The following is a 20049-nucleotide window of genomic DNA, read 5'->3' as shown; positions in this document are numbered from 1 at the left end:
GGTGCTGATGACGGACGAGGTAGAATGGCTCGGAGCCCACCGATCCATGCATTTCACCCGGTGGGCAGGCAATCCCTTGGACCCCTCAACTACCCACCTGTAGACAAAACACGATCTCTCTGGACCAGCATGCCAACGGGCATTGTCGAGGGCTCAAGACTCTGTTCATTGAAAGAGGTCGAGGTAGAAACGAGGCAGAGGCGTCGTCAGGATCTGAAGCGAGGCAGGGTAAGCCGATGAAGGAGGAATCGAACCGAGACAGGGGAACCGGTCCCGTTAATTTGGAAGGCCAAGTCGCCAACCCACAGGACCCTCGCTGGCGCCAGCGCGTAGGGCACATCAAAAAGCTCCGCGAGTCAGATCCTCTCCTTCCCCATCAGCGACACCAGGGGCCAAGGTACCGTGTACAAACATGGAAAGCTAGCAAGTTTTGCAAACAACGGTCACTTACCTGTGCAGTCGGTCGAAGTTCATCAATGCATAACATACAACGTTGTTCATGCAAAACAAGACATGACTTCACTTGGTATTGGGAGTGCAAACAAAGCATGCAAAACCAGGAGTAGATGCATGATGTAAGCGGCAATCTTTCAAATATTTTCCTTGGGTACCCACACTGTTGGTTATGACTAAATAGCTTAAAAATGAACGATGCATTCATCCATCAAACACTACCATATTACCGCGTATAATCTATGCCATGCATGTTAAGCCAACCATAAATCAAACAAAAGCACAGGGTCCTTGCAAGATAGCTTTAAATTATGAAAACACGTCAAATATTTAACCACCGCAGACGAGCTCGGTGTAGTTCTAACAAGTATGTTGCACCGGTAGAGTGACGAACTGAAGATTTCAGCATACGCCGCGTCCATTTTATCATGTATTGCTAACAACACGACCACAACATCAGTAGCATCATTGCTTCCGGGAGTTGCTGATTGCATTAGTAAGGACAGACACGCTGCCCAAACGCTGATTCGAGTAAGACGCAGACTGAAGCCGATCGCCAGGGAGAAAAAGTGCGGCGAGACAATGCCAGTGCAGATACTGGGTCCAGCCGATGCCACGTGGGCTACAGATCTTGCAGACCGACACAAACGTCACAGGTGCAGAGTGACACAGAGGCCTAGAGTCGCTGTGCGTATCGTGAACACACAACATTCCACATGTATGTACAACGTAAACTAGCTGCCCGCAGGCTGAAGCCAAGTCGACAACGAAGCAAACTCGTCGGTAACGCACACGCGTCTGGCAACGATGGCACCTCACATCAACCGCGCTACTCAGAGTACACCCCCATCCGCGCCTCGTATGGAAATCTGACTAGCAGTCGTCTACAGAGCTTAAGCAGCAAGCGGTGCTTGACGGTCACGCATGCGCACTGGCTCCCTCTGTCCGCGCCCGCACACGGAGACCACCGGCGGGACTCGCGGGGACCAGCCGGCCGGAGGTCCGACAGGACTCATACACCGGTCCACCGCGGCTTGCCCGCCCCGTCCCATCCTGACCCGGCACGGTGGCGAACGGGACAACACCCGCCGGCGGGGCGCGCTCACTTCTCACCTGCCACGCACACCAGGGCTTCCGTCGACACCGAACCCAGAGCGTTGGCCGCCACACAGCGGAAGAGGCCAGCGTCCTCTGCGGGCATAACGCGCGCGCGCGCGGTCAGACAACGGACTAACAACACGCATGCGCAAATGGTCCGTCGACGAAAGGCAGGCCGGGTTTTCTCACTGATAACAGCTCGCAAATCTGTACATATGTTGGCATATTCTCGAAGTTAGATGATCTATCAACTAAATTACGATAGAGATGCGACGTGCAACGCTGCGCCGTTAAGACGTAACCAAAGGTACAAACTAAACGAGCCGGACACCACAGATCCTCAGGCACACGTTTTATCAATAAATTCTCTCTAAAGCATACAATTGATTTGATGTGTCACGGTGCGGTCCCCAAGACCACATCCTGGAGCGGGTTAGGAAACGAGGGAGGATAACTGAGTCCAGAGAATCTCTGAGGGGAGCAGGCGGCCTAGTCATCGCGAGCCCAGTGGGCGCAGTGGGCCAGTCAGACGGCTACCAGCTGGGCCAGCTCACCTGCGTACGCCTCTCGCACACTGAGCCGACAGATGCCGCTCTCGACGGAGGTGCGGTACGGCGGCCCGGCGCCGACGCCCACCACGCGGCTGTCCTTGTACCAGGTGACGCGCGGCTCCGGCAGCGCGTCCACCATGCACTTGAGCTCGATGCTGTCGCCGCGGTGCACGTACACGTCGGAGAGGGGGCGCAGCAGCACGGGCGCGCGCGGCGACGGCTGGTCGGCTGTCGGCGGAGCGCGCTCTCGTCAGTCCGCCGACAGACGGTAGGCGGGGAAGGTGGGAAGGGAGTGGGGGGGGGGGAGGGGTAGTGTCGCCGTGGTAACGGTGGGTTACCACCGGGTTTGACACGCTTGGGTCAGCCGGGCGCCACGCAGGCGCAGGGGGAACGGTCAGGGCCAGCAACGTCACCACAGCCGCGACGGCAGGCTTCGGCGGCCGCAGCCTCGGACGCGTGTGAACAAACGAAGGATAAACAGCCGCCCGATCATCACAGCAAGGTCGGCGTACATCAAAGGGAGAGATATGTTGCACGAGATACCGGGGACGTGAAGCCACACGCGTGCCCCTCACCGCTTCCACCTGGGTTCTAAAGGCCACTGGTCTTAGTAAGGACAACACATTTGACGTCTATACAATATGTGAAAACCGCAACTTAAAGGACTCCTTATTATGTCAAAGACGCATCGATGCAGAAACAAACATATACGTAATATGGTCATAATCGGTCATCGGTATCGGTCGAAATCAATATCACCTAAAAAAGCGCAATACGTAGCGCGGCGTTACTAAAAGCGCAACCCGGAAAAAATCACCGACACGCATACACTTCGTTAGTTCATGCAAAAACACAGCAATGTGAGCAAAACTGCGTTGCATAAGCTCACAAACTAAATTTCAAACGCTTGTCTATCTACCCACGCAACCGCAATTAAAAGCCAACGCGAAAACCTGCGCGTACCAATAAACAGGGAACATGCTTCTTCTTGAAAGGTATCACTTCTTATCAGCGCACTACAAATGAATATCAAAGTGTCAGACATCGTACGATCTCACCAATAATGCACATCAAGGGCGTAAGCATGTTACGCAGCATGGACATCAGTTACCGGCGACGAACTCTGCGCGCAGCCACCGTCGCCATGTTAGTGATGGGCAAAACTTCACCACACAAGCATGCAGAGCGGACGGGACGCCGTCTCTTCTCCATCCCGCCGTCTCCCAGCCCGTGGCGCAGGGCGGCAGGGAAGCAGGTGAGTGCAGCGGCGACCTCAGCGCTCCACCTCCGTCCGCTGTCCGCACTCACTGTCGCCGGCGGCGGCCGGACTGCGCAGGTGCTGTCGCCGCCGGCCGGCCGACCCTGCCACCTCCTCGCCGTCCGAACGCTCTCCGTCCGTGACCGGGTAGCTGACCAGCACGTTGGGCGGCGTGCGCGTGCCGAAGGCGCTCTCGGGCCGCAGCCGGCCGGCCGTCACCAGGTCGTCCAACTGCGCGCCGTCGAGCTCCTGAGCCGGCGGCACGGGCGTGGTGGCGCCGCGCGTCCGCTCCACGGTCACCTCGAGGCCAGGCGCCTCGCGCGCGGGAGCGGCCGCCGCCGCTGGCCGCGCCGCCCCCGGCTGCAGCACGCCAAACTCGTAGCCGAAGTCGTACTTGAAGTAGATCAGACCTGAGCCTTCGTCGACGTGCTTCGTACCTAAAATGGCGCGGCGCGCTCACTCGGCTGTTGATTCGGTCGATGACTCAGTGTGGACTGTTGACAGTGGCCGTGGCCCGACCCCTGCCCCGCTCCCTCTCCTGATAAATAGAAAGTGGCGTGTGGTGGATGTAGGGCACCTACCTTGGATATTTGCGATATAAAATGTCGTATTGAGCCATTGTTGCGCGGGGGTTATCATGTCTGCGCTCTAATTTATCACTGCCGCAGTCACGGCACGCGGACTGACGAACGAACAGCTCGAACGAACGAACGAACGAACGAACAGACGAACATCTCCGCGCGCTTGCACGATGATGCACCTGGCCCTGCGCCTCTCGTGCGAAGCAGCCGGCAGTTGGGCACGACCTACGGATGTCTGACGCCCGGGATTTTAACGGCAGAATGAGCTTGTCATCGCCAACCACAACGCAGCAAGCCATCCTGGGCCCAACGTAGAATTCAGTCCGTTCAGGATTAACCTGCTCCTATGTTACCTCCGATTACAAACAACCCACTTTTATCGTTGCATTAGAAAATAACGTCGCGGCCGTCATGCGGCCCTGACGTCCCGGAGACGGATATCAGATGTCCATCGGCTCGCGGCGAAGCCAGCACAGCCTGGTCGGCCCGACAACATTCGAGGCCCGGTGTGGGGCCGGGCCTCTCATCTGGCACCAGAGAAAACAGGGCGAAATTCGCTTACGTTGAGCCGATGCCAGCAATACCGGCCGCGATCCGGTCCCGGTGCGGAAGGCTGCTGCACTTCGTCATCGCCCGGCGAACCTCGAGAATTGCAGACACCTCGCTCGGCCCATGTCAGTGGTAATTTGGCTTCAAGAACACTGTTGTTGCGTATAAAACGCAAACCGAAGCAAGCTTCAGAACATACGTCCTTAAGTTTGGTGTCATTCGACATCGCAAACTACACCCATGCCGAATGAGCTTCTTGGCAACAATGAAGACCGCATTGTGTCCTATTCCTCCAACACAATGTCCCAGTGATGTACATCATCACCCAGACGTTTACACGCCTTCGACTACTTACTGCAGTCTCGGACACGGTCCTCGTTGCGGTAGACCATTGTCTGTCCGTTGGTGGCGGGCGCCGGGCCGTCTACTGCCGTTCGGGTATCATCCGCAGCCGTTCGGGTACCACCCGCAGTCGTTCGGGTACCATCCGCTGCCGTTCGGCTGGCTTCTGTAGCTGCTGGCTGCCGTCCACCCATCTCGGAGCGCACCTCCTCCGACAGTCGCTGCACTTTAGAGTTGAACGTCCGCTTCATGTCGCTGAGCTCCTGAGACAACGCCTCTGCGAAGCACAGCGCGACTGATGAGACACACCTTCATCAGGCGCAGGCGCGCTGCTGGAGTTCTTAACATGGGTAATGAAGACTGGCTTAGACGACTGCGACACTTAAAGATAGGCACACTTCACGGGAAATGAGTGCACGTAGCAAGATGACGCCGTTTTGGGATACAAATGCCAAAGTAAGATCCCGGGCGACAAAATAAACAGTGACGAAAGAGTAAAAATGACGAGACATCTGCCCACCATGGGTGCAACATTATCTTTTTCGAGATAATATATATATATATATATATATATATATATATATATATATATATATATATATGGGTCTGTCTATTGATCGTAACATATCAACCAGAGCAACAAACACTCGTGCTAAGCCACGCACGAAGCCGGAGAACTCCGGCCTCCAGTCTGTCAGGTCAGCGCGGGAAGTCACCTGTACGGTTTGTCCGCGAGGCCGAATGGTCTTCTGACAGCTTGGGAGGGTGCGATTCAGTGACCGCCAGTCTCTCATCGCGTGCCGTCTGCAGACGCGTCTCCTCCTTCCGCTGCTGCTGACGACAGAGGCTCTGAGGCTGCGTCTGCGTTTGCTGCTGCTCCTGCTGAAGCTGCGGTTGTTGGCTTTGTAGCCACGCCTCCTGTTGCTGTTGCTGATACGGACGCTCGATCTGTGTGCGCTGCTGCTGCTCCTGAAGCTGCCGGCTGCTCTCGATGCGAGTGAAGTGTGTTTGCTGAAGGTGATGACTTTCCTGTTGGATTCGCGCTGGCTGCTGTTCGCTCTGCTCCTGCTGCACATGGTGGTGTATTGTCTGAGGCTGAGTCTGCTGTTGCTGTTGCTGTTGCTGTTGCTGTTGCTGCTGCTGCTGCTGAACAAGCTGACGCGTGCGAGATGTCGGTGGAGGAGAAGGCGAAGGAATCTGGAAAGGAAAATAACACTTTTAATACTGCAGTGAACATGATATATATATATATATATATATATATATATATATATATATATATATATCCACGTCGCTTGCAGCATGTACCGATGGCGTGTAAACAAAAGCAAGACAGTTTTTTAACTAAGACAAAGCATGGGCCAAACTTTGACTCGAGCACATCGCTGGTATGAGTCTTAGATGACCACAATCCCGTGATACAATGAAGCGCACGTACTTCACCTCACAGACGGCTCCCGGTGCTTAGGCCGGCGCACCTCGCCGCCTTAAGCACCCACCCTGTACCCCAGCTGCACCCGTACCTTAGTGGCGCGGGTGGTCTCCCTCCTCTCGGTGGTGGTGCGCCGGCTGAGGTGGCTACTCGTGCGCGTCGTCTCGCGGCACGCCCCCGGCTCCGGCGCCGCGGCCAGGCCGGCGCGCGCCGGCGGCTCCTCAACGGACTTCCCGGGAAGCCCCTTGCGAGCCGCCTGTGGCGAGAAGCGCGGGATGCGAGACGGCGAGGCCTCCTGCGGCCGGCGCGCCGCCGCTGCCGCCGGCTGCTCGAAGCGCGAGGGAGGCGTGGGCGAGCGCGAGCGGTGCCGGCCGGGCGAGGCGGGCCCGGTGCGCGGCGACGGGCACGACACGCGCCGGTAGCCCGGCTGGCCGGCGCCGCGCTCCGGGCTCGGCTGCCACTTAGCCACGATGCGTGTCTCCAGGTCACTCTCGTAGTCGGACTCGCGCATTTCGCCGGGGATGAACTTGGTAGGCGCGCGCGGCGGCGAGGGCTGGACGGCGCGGGTGCGGGCGCGGCCGCGGCCGCGCGTCGGCTCCGGCTCGCTCGGCGCCGACTCGGCCGCCGGGCCGCCGCCCGCCGTCTGCGAGCTGAGGGTTGTGCGCTGCATGCTCAGCTGTGACGTCATCGTCGTGGTCACCGACCCTCTCTGCGTCGACGGCGCCGGCTCCGGGCCCGGCTCGGGCTGCTTGGCGGCTTCGGTGCGTGTCTGGATCTGGTTGAAGCCGTTGTGGGCACTTTCTCGCGTCGTTGTGCTTGTGGTGCCACCTGTTTGCTGTTGAGGGAGGATGGGAGCGTCGCCAATCTTCACGGCACGCTCAGTGGTGCTTTCAAACTTTTTGACCTGCCTGTGAATGCTTTCTGTGGAGGTGACACTTTTCTTCACGAGCTGCCGCGGCGGCGATGGTTGTCTCTGTGCTGACTGCTGCAGCTGCCGGCTCACTCTCTCAATCGTCTCACTGCTGTTAACCTGTTTATAGCTCGGCTGCGGCCGCCCACTGTCCACAGCCGTCTCAGCGCTGCCAGAGAACTCGCGCAGCGCGCTGCCTGCCGACTGCTGCACGTCACAGCCAGCTACGGCCGCCTGCGGCTGCGGCTGCAGCTGCGGCTCCGGCTTGACCGTCGTGTCCGGGCTGAGGACGTCGCCCAGGTTGACGACGCGCCGCGTGCGCTGCTCGGTGACCGAACGCAGACTTGTGGTGTGACTCGTCTCGGTGCGCCGGTGGCCGGTCAGCGGCGGCGGCGCGCCCGCCGGCGGGGCCCCGGTCAGGGCGGGCGCCGGCCGGCCCGCCGCCGCCGGCTCGCCCCACCCCGGCGTCGGCCCGACCAGCGACGACACAGCGCTGTCTAGAACCGCCTCATGAGCGCGGCTGCCTGGCTCCTCATCCGCCTGAAAGCGAGAGCGTCCGCTCACGGTCAGCGCATGCTGAACAACGCCGGACCGCCGGCCGCCTGAATCACCTTCAAGAAAGCATATGCCATTTCCAAACCCTGGTCACAAGAGAGGCGCTAAACAAAACACTGCTATTAGCGTACACCCAGCAATGGGTCATCCCTAACCTTTCAGCCTTGTGGCCTCCAGGAGGGCAATCAACACCAACGCCAACCCACCGCGCGATTCAGAATTATGTATCTGCTCCGTTACGAAAAATGCTAAAAATCTGCAAAGCGCCACCAACGTCACGAGTTTGTTAACGCACATGACTACGTGTCAGTGAACACGAGCTACCCGTGCGTGTTGGTGAGACGCATGCTCGTGACACTAAGCCATTGTCGGTGTGACCCCGCCACAGACATCCTCGGCTAATGGCAGAACGATCATTGTCAGACAAGCGCAAGAAAAGCTGGAACATCTCCGATGCTTATAAATATTTTGTTCGGCTGCTGGTTGTGACGACACTGGTAAGAGACTGAACTAATGAAATACCAAAAACAAACTGAAAAACACGGATAACATCTGTGTACGCTAAGGCGGTGTTCATGTCTTCAAAACCACCACGCGGGCTCAAGCAGCCGGCAGTTCGTCCCATGCAGTGTTCCCAAACATCGAAAACATGACCTAACAACACAAGACGACGAACATATCCTGTTGTTTGTTATGACGCGTTGGCGGAGTCACAAATACACACTCTGTAATGCAGCACATAAAGCTAGCTATATCCGCGGGACGGGACCAGGCGAAAGCCATGCGAACGCAGCGTGAGGGCGACGCTCCTGGGACGTACAGCACCGGTCCTCCGGGGCCGGGAGCGTCGCGGCGGCGGCAGCAGCGGCCGCGGCCGGCCAAGCCGAGTGTAAGCCACCGGGTTAGTCGGCAAACGGAACAGATAGGACAGATAGCTACCTAGCGAGCAGAGAGAGAAGGCCAACCTGTCGACGAGCCGGCGCCGGCGCCACGTCCGCCGCCTGCTCGGGGACGCTGGACACGGACAGGGGGGACTCGGAGCGAGGCTCGTCGCCGTCCGCCAGAGGGCGCTGTGACTGGAAGGAGAGGTCGACCGTCTCCGAGTACTGCGACGCCCGCTGACGGCGGATCGTGTTCTCGGCGTCCGCCGTGTAGCCCGAGTCGGCGTACTCGGCGCGCGGCGGCGGGCTGCGGCGCGGCGGCGGGCTGCGACGCGGCGCGCGCGGCGGCGACTTCGGCGGCGGCGGCCGCGCCAGCGGGATGCCCATCACGTCCGAGTCGGCGGCGCCGGGCGCGGCCGGACTTGGCGAGGCCGACGGCAGCGGCGCACGCACGCCTCGGTACTGCGGCTCCTCGTCACCGCTGTCGGCCGGCCGCCAGCGCGCCGGGATGCGACCCTCGTAGTCGCTCTCGTAGTCAGACTCGCGCATCTCGCCCTTCTGGAACTTGGACGGCATGCGCGGCGGCGGGCCGCGCGGCGGCCGCGCCTGCGTCTCCTCCGGCCGGTACGGGAACGGCGCCAGCTCGGGGAACGGCTGGAACGGGACGCCGGCGTCCGGTGCCGGCGCCGGCCGCGCCGGCGGCGTCGCCTTGAGCACCAGCGGCGACTTGGGCCGGATGGGCCGGGCTGGGCGTGGCGACTGGTGCGGCATGACGCTGACGGCGCCGGGCAGCCGCGGTCCACCCGGCGCCTGTCCGCGGCCCGGGCTAGGCATTCGCGGCCCGGCCGACTGCGTGGTCTGCTGCAGCGTCTGCCGGCTGTGGAACTCCTGCCGGCTGGTGGTCATCACGCTGGTGCGGGCGGCGCCGGCCGATGGGCCCGACGGATGACGCTGCGGAGACGACGACGGCCGCTGCACCGGTCGGAAGGTGGCGGCCGTGGCCGGGCCGGACGGCGTCCATGGCGCCGGCGCCGGCGGCTCGGCGCCCGCCGCGGCGGCCGGCGGCGGCTGCGCCTGCAGCGGCCGCGCCGCCGACGTCTGCTGCTGCGACACCTGGCGCATGCTGCTCTGCTGCTGCCACACGGCTTTCTGCTGAGTCTGCGCCGGTTTCGGCTTCTGCTGGATGTAGGGCTCAGGCCGGCGAGCGGCCAGCGCCGCCAGCTCCGGCTCAGACGCGTAGCCAGCGAAGTCAGACGTGTAGCCGGCCTCGTAGGCGCGCTCCTCCATGTTGCTGCCGTAGCTCATGGCGGACATGGGGCGGTCCCGGTCAGCGTCCTGCTGACTCCACACGGGCGCCGACGGCCGGTCGCCGTCCGACGGCGGCGGCGGCCAGATCTTCGACAGCTTCTCCGACCTCTTGGTCGACCACATCTTCTGCATGCTGAGGCCCTCGGGGGTGGCGCGAGGCGAGAACGCGCGCGGCGCGTCGGACGCGCCGCTCGGTGTGCGCGTTCTGAGCTGCGGCTGTGGCTGACGGGGAGCCACGTCCGGCCGCGGCGAGGTCACCACGGGTCGTGGCGACGCGACGGGCGGCGCTGCCGCCGTCTGCGTCTGCGCGCGCTCCAGCGACGTGGTCCGCTGCACTTGTGACGTGCTCCGGGACGCCGGCGACGCAGCCGAGAGCGGCGACGTGAGCGCGGCAGGCCGGGCCGGCGACGCTGGCACGCCCGAAGGGCCCATCAGTTCCGTTTTCTGCACGCGCATATCGTACGACGAGCTCTCGTAGCGTGTCTCCACGCGCCTGTAGCCCGTGGTCGCCTGCGCAGGAGGGTGGGAGCTGGGCGGCGGTGCCGGACCATCAGCCGCGCCCGCCGGCCGCTGCACCTCGGTGCGCTCCGAGTGGAGGCTGGCCGAGCTGCTGGCGGTGTGCGAGCTCTGCTGCTGGCCGGACCGCACTGCCGTCGGCTGCACCAGCGGCCGAGGCGCACCCAGCTGCGTCCGCTGCGTCTCCTCTGTCCGCTTCATCATGCTCTCGGTGGTCTCGGACGTCCTTGACGTCCGAGTCGGCGCCGAGACCGCAGCGCCGTCCGGCACGGTCGGCGCCGGCGGCCAGGCCGGCTTCTTGTACGTCCTTTGCTCCAGCTGTGAGACGCTCTCTACCGTCTCCTCGCGCGTCTCTCGCGCCACCTTCTCCGCGTCTGGCTGCTCGGGCGGCGGCGGCCACTGCTGCACCGCCTCTCTCACCGGCCGCTGCGGCGTCACGGGCTGCGGCGGCGGCGGCGGCTCCGGTCGCGGCGGCGCCGCCACCTCCCGCTCCCGCTTCACCGGCACCCAGGGCGTCTCCAAGGGCGTCTTCTTGGTGAAGCGCGGTCGCTCCGCCGGCGGCTCAGGCGCGCGCGCCACCGGCGCGGCCAGGTCGACGTGCGGCCGCGGCGGCCGCGCGACCTGCGGCGGCGTGTCGAACTGCGACGGCGGCGTGGGCGGCTTGGCGTCCGGAGCCGCCGGCCGCGCCGCCGCCTCCGGCAAGCTCACTTGGATCTCGCGCCGGTCGATGTACTCGTAGCCATCCGCCTGCCAGCGTGTTGGGATGCGCTCGTCGAAGTCGCTCTCGTAGTCGGTCTCGCTGAAGCGGCCCGGTACGAAGCGTGTCGGCGTGGGGGGTGGGTGCACCGCGCGCGCCGACGCCGGCCGCGGCCGCTCAGGCTCGTACGGGAACGGCTCCAGGTCAGGAAACGGCTGGAAGGGCGCAGCGGCGGCCGACTGCGGCCGCGGCCGCGGCGGGCTGACCGTCGGCTCCGGCGGCTCGGTGTCCGGCGTGCGTACTGGCAGCACGCAGACGCCGCCGCGCAGCTCGGCCGACGAGCCGTTCGTCTCCACCTCCTCTATCTGTGTCTCGATCAGCCGCTTGATGTCGGAGAGCCGCTTCCCAGGCGGACGGGGGCGCTGCTGCTGCGGCTCTGGCACGGGCCGCTCCTGCTGCTGGCGCGAGGTGACGCTGGTGACGCTGGTCACCTGCTCCTCAGTCGTGGTCGTCTCCGATCGGGACACGGAGGTGTGGTCCGTGTGGGAGGGCGCCGGTGCCGGGTACTGCTGGTGCTCGGGCGGGCCGGTGTGGGACACGTACGTCAGAGACGGAGTCGGCGCAGGAGGCGTCAGCTTCGGTTTGGGGGCGACCTTGGGAACAGGGGCGGAGGCAGGTACCGCGGGGCGGCTCAGCGGCGGCCACAGGTGTCTGCGGGAATTGATAAAGGTCAGTTCCGGTATGTGTTGTCGGCTGAACCGGTACGGCCTTTGGCTTCTGAGCCTGCTGCTCTTCTGTCGTGTAAGCCTCCTCCGCTGAGGTCTGCTTATAAAGAGCAGAGTACACAGGCTTGTGAGGGACTTCTATTGGTTTCTTAGGCTCTACGCGTGGCGGGGGAGCGACTGGCTTCGGCGCGACCTTCGGCGGCTCTTTTGTAGGGGGGCGTTTCACCTCCGTCTTCGTCGATTGTGTAACTTCCCTCGTCTGATTAATAACCGTCTCTTGGCTTTTCTTCGTGGTCTTCGCTACATCTGATGGCACTGGGACGGGTTCAGGGGGGCGCTGAATTGGCTCAGCTTTTGGCTTCGCCTCCGGGGGAATCTCGACAACTTTCTTCACCGGCTGTGGTTTGGGCTTCGGTGGCACTACAGGCGTCAGTTTGGGTATCGTCACGATCCTCTCCTCTTTGGTTTTGGTAACGTTCTCCTGCACTTCATCAACTCGCTTTCCTACCCGGTCGGGCGGCGCACTCGGCATGCACACGTCGGCCCTGCCGGCCGGCGGCGGCTGCGGGATGGCCGCGATCTCCGACAGCTGGACCAGCTTCGACTCCTTCGCCTGCCTGCCCTCGGTGACGGCCGCCCGGGTGTCGGGGATCGCCTCTCGCTCCACGGGCCGCTCCGGCCGTGCGGCGTCGCGCAGGTCGACTGTCACCTTGTTCGTCACCATGCGCTGCTCCTTCTGCACCTGCGTGGCGTCCGTGGAACGGGTCTGCTGGCGGGGGGGCGGCGACGGCGACCGGACCGTCCTCGGTGCTGGCGCGGCCGGCTGCGGGTGCCGCACCACTTCCGACGAGCTGGACTGATGCGTCTGCTCGATCTTTGAGATGGCCTGCCTGACCCCGGAAGGAGCGGGCTGGGGCTGCGGAACGGGTGGGAGGGGCTCTGGGGGCTGCACCGTCGCTGGAGGCTGCGTCGCTGGCTCAGCCGCCTTCGAGACCGCTGAGTTTCGTTCTAGCGTCGCTTTATACTAAGGAAAATACAAAATGAGAATGGTTAGAAGCTGTGAGTGTGAGTGCGACACAGACAGTGCCTTTCGATGAGCCAAAGGTGTGCAGTGTTCACTTCGTCTCACCAGAAATGGGTGCTCTGGAAACATGGCGTTGCATTTCACAAACAGTGCGAGTGCTGAACAGTGCAGGCAGACACCACGGAACGCACTACCGCCCCTTCCGCCACCACCATCACCAACAGCAGCGGATGACAGTTGCTGGTCGTAAAAATATGCACTGGACGCATACTAGTGAACGATGGCCATACCAAAACCAGAACGGTCTCAAACGTCAGGAACATTACAGTCGATGACTTATAGGAAAGGAAAATAGCGACGTGAAGGAACTCGAAATCGACGTGCGTCGCTTTAAACATTCAATGTTTATCAACTTTAAACCAGTGCGATACGCCACTCGGCAACTTTGTGACTGGCACTACATGATGACGCCTAAATTTGGCGACTGAAAAACGGACCACTACAAAAGGAACACATACATTGCACAAACAGCTCAAATCAGTTACGTCTACAATCATCTGTGACATATGTTACGACCAGCAACTATGTCCTTTCCTTTCAAAGACCGACAAAAAGCGAGAAGTAAAGAAAGCTTTATTCAGATGCCCAAAGCGGTGGCTCAGTTCCTGAAGACCACGATGCACAGAAAAATGTACATAAGATGCTGCACCGAAGCGCGGGCCCCTCGGCATGACAAAACATGATTATGTACATTTCCGCCAACATGTTCAACCGAGTGTGTCCACGACCCAAGTGCCCTGTGCTGTCCGCTCATAAGCAGCCAAACAGCTACTCAATGGAGCAGATATCCACGCCGTACCCACCTGTTCACCACTTTTCTGCAGTGATGAAATCTCACAAACGTTGAATAAATAAAAGGGGGCATAAGGCAACGAAGCCGTATTCCCGTGCTTTCTACGTATCACGAACCCCAACCAAAAAATATAACAGAAGGCATTCGGACGCGGAGGTAACATCCACCGTTCGTTCACCACTTGAACACGACCACGACCTGTGCAATGAACGTGTTGCTGTACTCAGCTCCCTCCCGCCCGAGACCGTGCAGACCGCAGGGGTCTGTACAGAGCGCAGCACACCTGCCATGTGAGGGTGTGTCGTGTGCGGGCGCCTTGCGCGGGTGCACGGTGCGGGTGCACGGTGCGGGTGCACGGCGCAATAACACCTAGACGGGGGGACGGTCCGGCAGCTCACCTCGCGCTCCGACAGGTCCTGGGTGGTGAGGCGCCGCTCCACCAGCACCGGCACCTCGTCCGACACCACCAGGTCGGCGATGGAGGTGGCCTCGCCGCCCGCGTTCGTCGCCTGGATGCTGTACTTGCCAGCGTCGGCGGGGGTCACTGCAACACGCGGCAGGTGGTGCTGGGTCATCAGGACTAGTTCACGTTACTGCGCTGTCGGGCAGTCCAGGTGCTGTATTAGTGAGAGATGCGCATTATAAGACGTTTTCACAACGGAGGTGGGAGCTGTTATCTTCTGCACGTACCTCTAAGCGAAATTTCCAGTTTCCATTTGTAGCTTCCATAAAGAGACAAAAAACAAGGCCGCCAAACCGGACATGCGTAGGGACTAGGTGGGGGGAAACCATTTCATTGAGCTGGGGACAAAATTTGGAATAGAATGTAACTTCAGACAAAACGTGTTAAACTGCTCTCTTAATATCATTCAATACCAAATGCCTTGTTGAGCATCCATAATTTTCTGACTATCATGGCGACGGCTGGTGAGCCCGAGCCGGTTGGGTACCGCGACGCCATGGGGGAGTACGTCCCCCCGCCCGGCGGTCAGCCGCTGACCTGCCTGACCGCCGGCACACCCGGCCCCAGCGAGTACGACCTGCCCGACATGAACGTGCACATGCACACAGCGCCCCGCTTCTACTTTACGGGTCGCGGCGCGGAGACCGCGCCCGCGAAACAGGACGGCGCCAGCCCGGCGTCCTACAACGTCCGGATGCCAAAGTGCAAGCACCAGCTGCTGACGACGCTGAAGCCGCGAGCTGGAGCGGCCTGACTACGACAGCTCGCCGGGCCCCGTGCACCTGGTGACGCGCGGGGACGTGGCGCGCCGGCCGCCGCGCACCAGCCTCAAGAGCCGGCCGCCCGCCCACCGCCAGCGTCGGCCTGCCCAACCCAGCTCGACCGCACCTCCTTCACCAAGACGCCGGCGCCGGCGTACGACCCGGTGACGGCGCACCTGCCCGCGGCGCCACGCTTCCGCTTCAACGACCGGCTGCCGGCGCGGCACCGCACCGACGGGCCCGGCGCCGGCGCGTGGAACGTGCGTCCGCCGCCGGCCGGGGCCGCACTACAGCCTGCATTACCGGCCACAGCCGCTCACGCCGATGATGAACACCCCGGGCCGGACGCGTACGACCCAGAGCCGGTGGAACCCGCCGTGCACGCGCCCATCATCGGCGTGCTCCCCAGACCCGGCAAGCCGCCCGAGATGCCGGCAACCCAACGCCTACAAGACGCCCAAGAACCCGCGGCGCGCGCCGGAGCTGACGTTCAGGCCTTTCGAGAACGAGTTAGAATTCCGCACGCCCGGACCGGGCGCCTACTCGCCGGAGAAGCTGCCTAAGCGGCGTGCCCCCGCCTACAGTCTGGCCGGCGCCGTGGGGCGGCGCCAGGGAGGCGCCGACCGACCCCGGACCGGCCAGCTACAGCGTGCCGCGGGGGCCGCGCGGCCGGCCCGCCTTCAGCCTCGGCGCGCGCGCCGCCGCCCCCCGGACCAGACGCCGGCGCCGAACGCCTACAGTCCGCGGATGGAGGTCAGCACGCGGCGCGGGTTCACACTCAACTCACGACCGCCGGCAAGGCGGCCGGCGCGCGGGCCGGGACCGAACGCCTACCTGCCGCGGCTGCCGCTGCCGCGCGCGCCAGACTTCACGCTTCAGGATCAAGCACCGCGACATGGGAGGACGGGAGCAGGAGGCCATCCCGTCCCCGGCGGCTTACGCGCCTGGCGCCGGCTGCGGCTGCAGCGCCCACTTCAAGGACCAAGCCCGGCGTCAGCTTCAAGGGACGGGCCTCCAAGTACGTGTACAGCGGTTATGATCCGGGGAAAAATCTTGGCACCATGTCGGAGCGCGCAGAACGGACACGAAATCTGATCATTTAAAGAGGGTGGGCAACATGCTGTTTACATCTTGTCTCTGTCCTACGTTAGTCCGAATCTTTTTTGTTACCTACCGTGTATGTTTTACTTGGGAAGGGGACCAACAATACAATATACGGTGCAACAGCATGACAATAACAAGAAAATAAAATATTTTGAAAACCCAAATTATCTCCAGAGCAAACTCAATTCCAATTCTGATTTTGTTTGATACGGTGTCAACATCGGGCAAGACGAAGGAGCACGCTGATGCTTTCGTAAATTGCAAACCAGTCAACAGATTATCTCACAATATGACAACCCGGCCTGTTGTTCGATATATCCGGCTACCACCAACGAGAGCACCTTAGCCGGCATCCCATTGGCCAGTGAAGGCAGGCTCAGTTCTGACCGTTCTCGATGGCCAGGATGTGCCGGGTGCCCTCCCGCTTGACGGTCGTGCGCTGAGTGTCGGGCGGCCGGCCGTCCTTGGTCCAGACCACCTCCGGCTGCGGCGTGCCGCTCACGGTGGCCTCGAAGAAGAGCCGCTGGCCCGCCGGGCCACCTGCGCCTTCAGTCGGTGGTCGAACACCGGCGGGAACACGGTCTCTGCCGAGGACACGGCCGTACGGCGGTCAGCGCCGTCGGCAGACAAACATCGGCTTCGGGACGAACATGGTGCTTGATGTTCAACATCTCGGCGGGCGCACAGCTCAGACCCCAAAACGACAGCACAAACCAGTCGGCGGAAGAACGCAGCACCGCAGCCCGGGGAGGACACCCGTCTGAAGACCAGGCCTGACTACGCGAACTCTGATCAGACCGAGCTACACACCCGACACCTGTCCTGTTGTTCCAGCGAACTCACTTCGCTACTCGCTCCTGAGACTGGCCCTGCCTCTCAGTGACTCCTGATCACTCCTGACGGTGGTTATGCTCTCCATGACACTCCGTTGCTCTCTCCTGATCACTGCCCTGTCCTGATCGACCGGCACTCGACCGTGACCTTTTCCCTGCTCTCACCAGACGGCCGGCCACTCACGTCTTCACCACGATGTCCGCGGTGCTGGTGGCCGTGCCGGCCGGGTTGCTGAGGGTGCAGGTGTAGCGGCCGCCGTCCTCCTCGGTGACCCGCTCCAGAGTGAGCGTGACCCGGCTCTGGTCGTGCGAGGTCACGGCGCGGTCGCCGGGCGCCAGCTCGACACCGCTCTTGAACCACTTGACGTCCGGGGGCGGGGAGCCTGCCGGCGGCGGACCGGCCGGCGTCAGGCAGGCCGCGCTGCAGCGTCGACGCGAGCACTCCCGCGTCCCTTCCGAAACGCCTCAAGAAGGAACGGTCGCCGTCATTTTCCTGACTGTGCAGCAAGCGCTTATCTCGGGGCGGGTGTCGCGCCGGTGTGCTCCTGAGCCGCACTGCCAGCTCCCGTACGCAGAGGTCGAACAGCCCATCCGTGACCCGCTGCACACCACATTGCCCAGCCCGGGCGCACTGCGCCAGGCTGCTCACCGCTCAACACCCGCGGCCGAGGCGTGTTGTATCTGTGTACCGCTGTATCGGACTGCACAGCGCAGTGACCCCCGGCCGAGACGTGTCGTACCTGTGCGCCCTGTACCGGACTGCCCAGGACCAGTGCCCAACGGCCACGGTGTATCGTATCTGTGTACCATTGTATCGGACTGTCCAGCACCAGTGCCCCCGCGGCTGCGCCGGGTCGTACCTGTGTAGACTCCCTCCAGGTTGACGGTGTCGCCCTGTTTGACCAGCACACCCTGCAGTGGTGTGAGGTAGCGCGGTGGCTTGGCCGGCCGCCGCTCCACCCGCTGCTGGTTCCGGTCCTGACGACACTCTTCGTACGTGGTTCGCAGCATCTGCCAGCCGGGAGAGACCCGCTGATGCGAAATGTGGTGCGCGGCACGCGGGAGGTGACGCGTCAGCCACGTCATCACGCAACAGTGGAAAGAGGGGATGGCAGGGCTAGCAACAGTGAAGGGCAGGGATGACAGTGCGAGCAACAGTGAAGGGAGGGGATGACAGTGCAAGCAACAGTGGAGGGAAGGGATAACAGTGCGAGCAACAGTGAAGGGAAGGGATGACAGTGCGAGCAACAGTGAAGGGAAGGGATGACAGTGCGAGCAACAGTGAAGGGAAGGGATAAAAGTACGAGCAACAGTGGAGGGGAGAGATAACAGTGTAAACGGAGTTAACCTGGTTGTTGGAGAGTTGTACAAATGCAGGGATGGGGCGGCACAAGTCGACAACGAAGCTGCAATAATCGTTTTAACTCCATTCACCGCAGCGTTATAACCTGTAACGCTATTCGACTTAGATCTCGTGATCAGGGTATTCAATGATCAGGACGCTACAGTCACACCCAGGCAGGAGACTACAGTCACACCCACGGAGTAGACTGGAAGACTGGCAAGTCCCGGTGCGTCTTAGAAGCGCCCGGAGCCAAATGAAACAGAAATGCAGAGTTCCATGGGTGGCGTCATCGGGTCGGGCTGGGCTGATATGGTGTGTACGCGTCCTCCTATAACGTTACCTTTTGGTCCGAGGGGGCCGTCACACTGGAGTGAACCTCCTGGCTCTGCTCCTCCAACCCGTCGTGCTTGGGCTTCTTGTCACCGTTGACAACCTGTAAATCACAAGCATAGTTTGCGTTTAAGTTTACCGTACAGAACGGGACGTGAGACGCGAGCAATAATGAAGCAGCACGAACAGCATTCAACCAACACGGACAACCCTGATGTGATGCTCAGAGAGACCGGAGACACTTATAAGGAGGCCTCTGGGGATTGCATCTTCAGCACGATGTCGTCAGTAATATCGATGCCAGATCAGCAAAAATAAACTGACCGGCTGCATTGAAGGCCACAGAGCCATATGACCGCACGACGTATCGATTTCAAAAAATCAACAAGCACGCCGGAACATTCTCAGGATCGCAGGCAGTGTAAGCGCTGATGAGTGAGACGTACCTGGGTTTGCTCATGTACTTCGGTATACATGGTTTTCTTCAGAGCGAAGGACTTGGAGGACTCTTTGCTGGACCCGGTGGAAATGCGCTGTTCCGTCACAGGCAGCGAAATGTCGGTCACGGGCTCTGTCGAAAGGGGAGTGAAAACGGACTGACAGATTCAAGCGCACGATCAAAACCCAAGATTATGATAAAGCCTCTAATTTGAGGACGCTTAACAACAAATTCTTCTAATCACGACGACGAAATTTCAGGGGAAAATCCAAGAAAAGCGCACGGAAACTACGATCATACAACTAGAAACAGTAATGAATATTCCTGCGCACGCATGGTGCCGTCCCATCGAAGCTCGTCCGAGTACGACGTACCTTCGACGGATAGGTGTGCGGCGCACGTGGCCTTGCCAATCTCGTTCTCGGCCACACACTTGACCCGGCCGCTGTGGCCCATCTCCGTGGAGCGGATCTTCAGCATGTGATGCTGGCCCTCCGACTGCGTTTCGAACTTGTCCGACGGCAGAGCGCCATCCTCGAACATCCACTGCACCTGGAAACGCCTCCAGCAGTGTCAGGTCGAGCGAGATCACGGCGGAGAACAGTGAATTGAAATCGCTAGAGTGTGCATCACACGCAAAGTTCTCGCTGCTCTACTCAAAGGCGTAGCACTAATGGCGGTGGGCCAGCATGTGACGCTCACCCCCAAAGGCTGCAGAACCCAACAGCTGCTTTCAACACAACGCGGCCGGCGAAAGCGATTCAGCATGATTCCTAAGCACTCCACACGGCACAGATCACCACCTACGGTGACGCGTAAGGTGTGGATTCGGGTTTCCTTTGGCCGTACCGTCGGCTTGGGCTTGCCATCGATGATGCACTGGAACAGCGCGTCCGTGCCGGTCGCCACGTGCTGGTCCTTGAAGATCTGCACGAACGTGGGCGGCTCCATGCGCGGCGGGGCCGGAACTGGACGGCTGGGGCCGCGGGCGCACAGTCACGTGCGAGAAGCAGCGCGCGCTCGCCCGCCCGGTTGGACGCC

General features: G+C 61.3%; 1 protein-coding gene across 1 annotated transcript; it reads right to left on the bottom strand.

Annotated features, from left to right (window-relative positions):
* Positions 1 to 870: 870 nt before the first annotated feature.
* Positions 871 to 19962, bottom strand: LOC119096656 (titin). Its single transcript, XM_037219552.1, has 16 exons — positions 19858 to 19962; positions 19383 to 19560; positions 19016 to 19140; positions 18580 to 18672; positions 17755 to 17905; positions 17079 to 17277; positions 16449 to 16645; positions 14132 to 14277; positions 12357 to 12880; positions 8695 to 11842; positions 6356 to 7714; positions 5549 to 6029; positions 4846 to 5109; positions 3411 to 3797; positions 2106 to 2330; positions 871 to 1644 (listed from the first exon to the last, which is right to left on the bottom strand). Exons 1-16 carry the CDS (start codon positions 19957 to 19959, stop codon positions 1556 to 1558), a joined length of 7668 nt encoding a protein of 2555 aa, XP_037075447.1. The 5' UTR covers positions 19960 to 19962; the 3' UTR covers positions 871 to 1555.
* Positions 19963 to 20049: the final 87 nt, after the last annotated feature.

This window comes from Pollicipes pollicipes, unplaced genomic scaffold, assembly GCF_011947565.3.
Source record: "Pollicipes pollicipes isolate AB1234 unplaced genomic scaffold, Ppol_2.1 Scaffold_4295;HRSCAF=5057_pilon_pilon_pilon, whole genome shotgun sequence".
NCBI classification, from domain to species: domain Eukaryota; kingdom Metazoa; phylum Arthropoda; class Thecostraca; order Pollicipedomorpha; family Pollicipedidae; genus Pollicipes; species Pollicipes pollicipes.
The sequence above is the reverse complement of the archived record's forward strand: the minus strand, read 5'-3'. Positions and strand labels throughout refer to the sequence as shown.

Excerpts from the sequence above, each read along its gene's own strand:
- LOC119096656 (XM_037219552.1), bottom strand. The coding sequence starts at position 19,959 with ATGGAGCCGCCCACGTTCGTGCAGATCTTCAAGGACCAGCACGTGGCG. Across the intron at positions 17,906-18,579 it reads CGGCCCCCTCGGACCAAAAG|ATGCTGCGAACCACGTACGA; the intron begins GTAACGTTATAG and ends CCCGGCTGGCAG. Across the intron at positions 17,278-17,754 it reads CCTGGAGGGAGTCTACACAG|GCTCCCCGCCCCCGGACGTC; the intron begins GTACGACCCGGC and ends CGCCGCCGGCAG.